Here is a 4,297-nt window from a genome sequence, read left to right as displayed (position 1 = left end):
ATGAGAATGCAGAGGGTATAGCAAGGTTCTATGGACTTTCTGTCTGGGATGATCAACATGATTGTAGCTTATGTATACTTGGAGATTTGTTTCATGGAGCTAAAGTATGGGGAAATTGGAATGGTAATCTCCATTTAGCAACTTACGGAAAGAGAAAAAAAAAATCAAAGCCAAGTGTCACTTCAACAAGGAAATGATGACTCCTGTTACTAGGGGAAGATGTTAATAAGAAACATGGATTGATAGAAGAAAAGATTTCAACTGATGCTATTGTTTATGCTTAGTTTTTCTAGAGCAAAGTCCATTGTTTATTAAACTAAAGTCAGCAAATATCACTTGAATAAGATGAGTAATGAGAAAGCAAAGTGATTTCAGATGCTTTGCCTTGCAATCAAAAATAGTTTCTGGCACCACACCTTCCTCAAGGCATTCTTCATCTCTGCATTTCTGAGAGTGTAAATCAGAGGGTTGAACATGGGAGCGATGATGGTATAGAAGAGAGCAAACACCTTGTCTTCTGGAAACGTTGTGGCCGGTCTAATGTAAATGAAGAGAACAGGCACGAAGAACAGAACCACAACTGTGATGTGGGAACTACAGGTGGAAAGAGCTTTGTGCCGGCTTTCTGTAGGGTAAGCCTTGATGGTGTATAATATCAAAATGTAGGACAGCATCACGACCACAAAGATCACCAACCCCATCATGCCTGCACTGGCCACCACTAGGATCCCAACTCTGTAGGTGTCTGTGCAGGCCAGTGTCAGCAAAGGATACACGTCACAGAAATAGTGGTCTATTTCATTGGGGCCACAGAACGGCAAGTTAATGGTGAGGAGACCCTGGACAAGGGAGTGCAGAAATGCCCCAGCATAACAAGCACTGACCATGGCAAAGCGTCTGGGCCTGCTCATGACGACGGCGTAGTGCAGGGGCCTGCAGATGGCCACATAGCGGTCATAGGCCATCACGGTGAGGACACAGATTGCAATCCCCCCAAAGAAGTGCATGGCAAAAAGCTGCACCATGCAGGCAGTGTATGAAATTGTGCTGCGTTCTGCCAGCAAGTCGGTGACTAACTTGGGTGTCACTGTTGACGTATAACACAGATCTGACAGAGCAAGATAATTAAGGAAGAAAGACATGGGTTGATCATTTAGCTGACTGCATGTGATAGAAATCATGATGAGCAAGTTTCCCATCCAAATAGCTATGTAACAAAATAAGAAGAGTAGGAAGCACACATGTTTGATTTTCATGTTCTGGGAAAGTCCCAAGAGAATGAATTCAGTGATGTTATTGGTATATTTCATGGTCTAATGCAGTGAAGACTCAGTGAGTTTGCCTGGAAAAAAAAAAAAAGACAGGTTAGAATGAGAAATATTGACTAAGCATGGAGTCAATCAGGGTGAGTGTTGGAGAAATACATCCATTGAGTAAATCAGCTTCCTATACTACACTTTTAAACAGTTAATTCTAAACCTTGTATGAAAATCTTGCCATATAATATACCAGATCTGATTATTTTCTAGAGTGAAAGAGAATAGTGTTAATAAATACACTTGCTTAAGTATAAATGAACATGCACGGTCATCTTATGTATGGGATGAAAAGTGAGTTTAGGAAAGACACGTTTCTTTTCCTGAAGTGGCTTGTTTGCTTCGGAGATTCAAACAAGCATGCTTAAAGTGAAGGGAGTAGAGTAAGCTGTGCAATTGCCAGATAGAACCCCGTCTTTATGTAAAATGTTGGTATTTTCTTGTGGAACGTGATTTTTTACAATGTTGCACTAAGTCATTATTATCTTTATCAGTGAGCTGCTTGCACACAAGACAAGTGACTAGTCTGTCTGACTGATGAAAAGCTATGGCAAACCTAGACAGCATAAGAGATTTCACTTTATCAACATAGGTCCATATAGTCAAAGCTATGACTTTTCCAGTAGTCATGTACAGATGTGAGAGTTGGACCACAGAGAGGGCTGAGCGCCAAAGAATGGAGGCTTTCAAACTGGGGTGTTGCAGAAGACTCTTGAGAGTCTGGACAGCAAGGAGAACAAACAAGCCAATCCTAAAGGAAATGAACCGTGATTATTCATTGGAAGAACTGATGCTGAAGCTGAAGTTCCAAAATTTTTTCCACCTGATTAGAAGAGCCGACTCACTGGAAAAGACCCTGATGCTGGGAAAGATTCAGCGTAGGGGGAGATGGGGGTAACAGAGAATGGTATGGTTGGACGGCATCATTGACTCAATGGACATGTATTTGAGTAAATGCCAGGGAAGCCTGGCGTGGTACAGTCCACGAAGTCACAAAGATTCAGACACGCTTAGCGACTGAACAAGAAGAAGCTCTGATTCTGGAAACAGTCTGATATATTTGCAAGCATTGTGGAGAAAAACAGTAAAGAAAATACTGTATCAGGTGAAGCAAAAGTAGCTGTGACATTTCTTTTAATTTAATAGGAAAAACAATAGTAATTATACATAAAATTGAGAAACAAATGTTGCCAAAATGACTAATAACAATAATATATAAGTGAATGGCACTTGCTTTATAGGGATTAGGCTTCAATAATTTTTATAATAGAATATTTTATAAGTTGATTAATTATAATGTCCCTACTTTGTTATCTTTTAGGTTACAATGATTTCTTTAAGAAATAATGACAATTTCATAAACAAATATCCCAAGAAAATATTTTTCAGAATATCATGCATCTTATTAGCATTTCTATAATCAGAAAAATAAATAAAAGTTACTTTCTTAAATAGCTTTAGTCTAGGTTGTAGATACTTTCATATCTAATTAATTAACAAATATGCTTCTATAGTTTATAAGCATATTTTTAGTGCAATAATTTAAGATCATTTTGATAATTTGCTCATACGATCCTGGAGGAAAGCTTATTCTAACTGAAAAAAAAATGAATAGAAGCATTCCATTAATTCATAGGCAGGATAGTTTGAAAATCTGTCTCTCTCATGTTAACTAGATGTTATCCTAACAAAATGGGAAAATAATTAGAACACTTAATTAGTTTCCTTTTTTTCCCTTAAATGTCTGTCCTTCACAGCCTTCAACTTAATATCAGATACTTCATAATCATGCTATTTAAAGTATAACTTACATTTCTAACACTGCCACATTATTTCCAATTTCATTTTTAATATTAGAGTTACTGATTTTATATATACAAGATCCTCATTTTCATACTTATGTGATTTAAAGAGAACATTTTGTATGATAAATTACAAGGACTAGCATTGCTGCTAAGACAAATTCGTTTTTTATGACATATTTCTCCTTTTTAATATGAGCATTTCTAGTATAAATATAAATATTTCATGGTAGTGCAGGTAGAATTAGCAGGTACATACTGTGCAATCAGTTCAGTTCAGTCACTCAGTCGTGTCCAACTCTTTGCAACCACATGAACCGCAGCACACCAGGCCTCCCTGTCCATCACCAACTCCCAGAGTCCACCCAAACCCATGTCCATTGAGTCGGTGATGCCATCCAACCATCTCATCCTCTGTCGTCCCCTTATCCTCCTGCCCTCAATCTTTCCCAGCATCAGGGTCTTTTCCAATGAGTCAGCTCTTTGCATCAGGTGGCCAAAGTATTGGAGTTTCAGCTTCAACATCAATCCTTCCAATGAAAACCCAGGACTGATCTCCTTTAGGATGGATTGGTTGTTCTCCTTGCAGTCCAAGGGACTCTCAAGAGTCTTGTCCAACATCACAGTTCAAAAGCATCAATTCTTCTGCGCTCAGCTTTCTTTATAGTCCAACTCTCACATCCATACATGACCACTCGAAAAACCATAGCCTTGACCAGATTGACCTTTGTTGACAAAGTAATGTCTCTTTTTTTAAATATGCTATCTAGTTTGGTCATAACTTTCCTTCCAAGGTGTAAGCTTGTTTTAATTTCAAGGTTGCAGTCACCATCTGCAGTGATTTTGGAGCCCCCCAAATAAAGTCTGACACTGTTTCCACTGTTTCCCCATCTATTTGCCATGAAGTGATGGAACCGGATGCCATGATCTTAGTTTTTTATATGAATTGAACAATTAATCTAAATAAGTGTCCAGTGATCATTTTATTATCTCTTTAAAAAAAAAAAAGGAAGCCAAATACTTAACAATTTGGGTAAATACTGATAAATACTAAAGACTGTTTTTAGGTTTATTTTAATTTTCTTTCACTATCCGGATATTGCTAATTTGGTTGTCGGGTACAAACTAGTCTTATGATTCTCGGGGCATGTTATTTTGTCCGTTTGTTTTTGTTATTTC

The 4,297-nt window shown here is 37.8% G+C and overlaps 1 protein-coding gene across 1 annotated transcript; it reads right to left on the bottom strand.

Moving 5' to 3' along the window:
* Positions 1–371: 371 nt before the first annotated feature.
* Positions 372–1,310, bottom strand: LOC136174475 (olfactory receptor 4P4-like). The gene has a single exon (XM_065944666.1). It carries the CDS (start codon positions 1,308–1,310, stop codon positions 372–374), a length of 939 nt encoding a protein of 312 aa, XP_065800738.1.
* Between the last annotated feature and the right edge of the window lie 2,987 nt (positions 1,311–4,297).

The sequence above is a fragment of the Muntiacus reevesi genome, chromosome 9 (genome assembly GCF_963930625.1).
Source record: "Muntiacus reevesi chromosome 9, mMunRee1.1, whole genome shotgun sequence".
NCBI lineage: Eukaryota > Metazoa > Chordata > Mammalia > Artiodactyla > Cervidae > Muntiacus > Muntiacus reevesi.
This window is presented reverse-complemented; position numbering and strand designations above follow the sequence as displayed.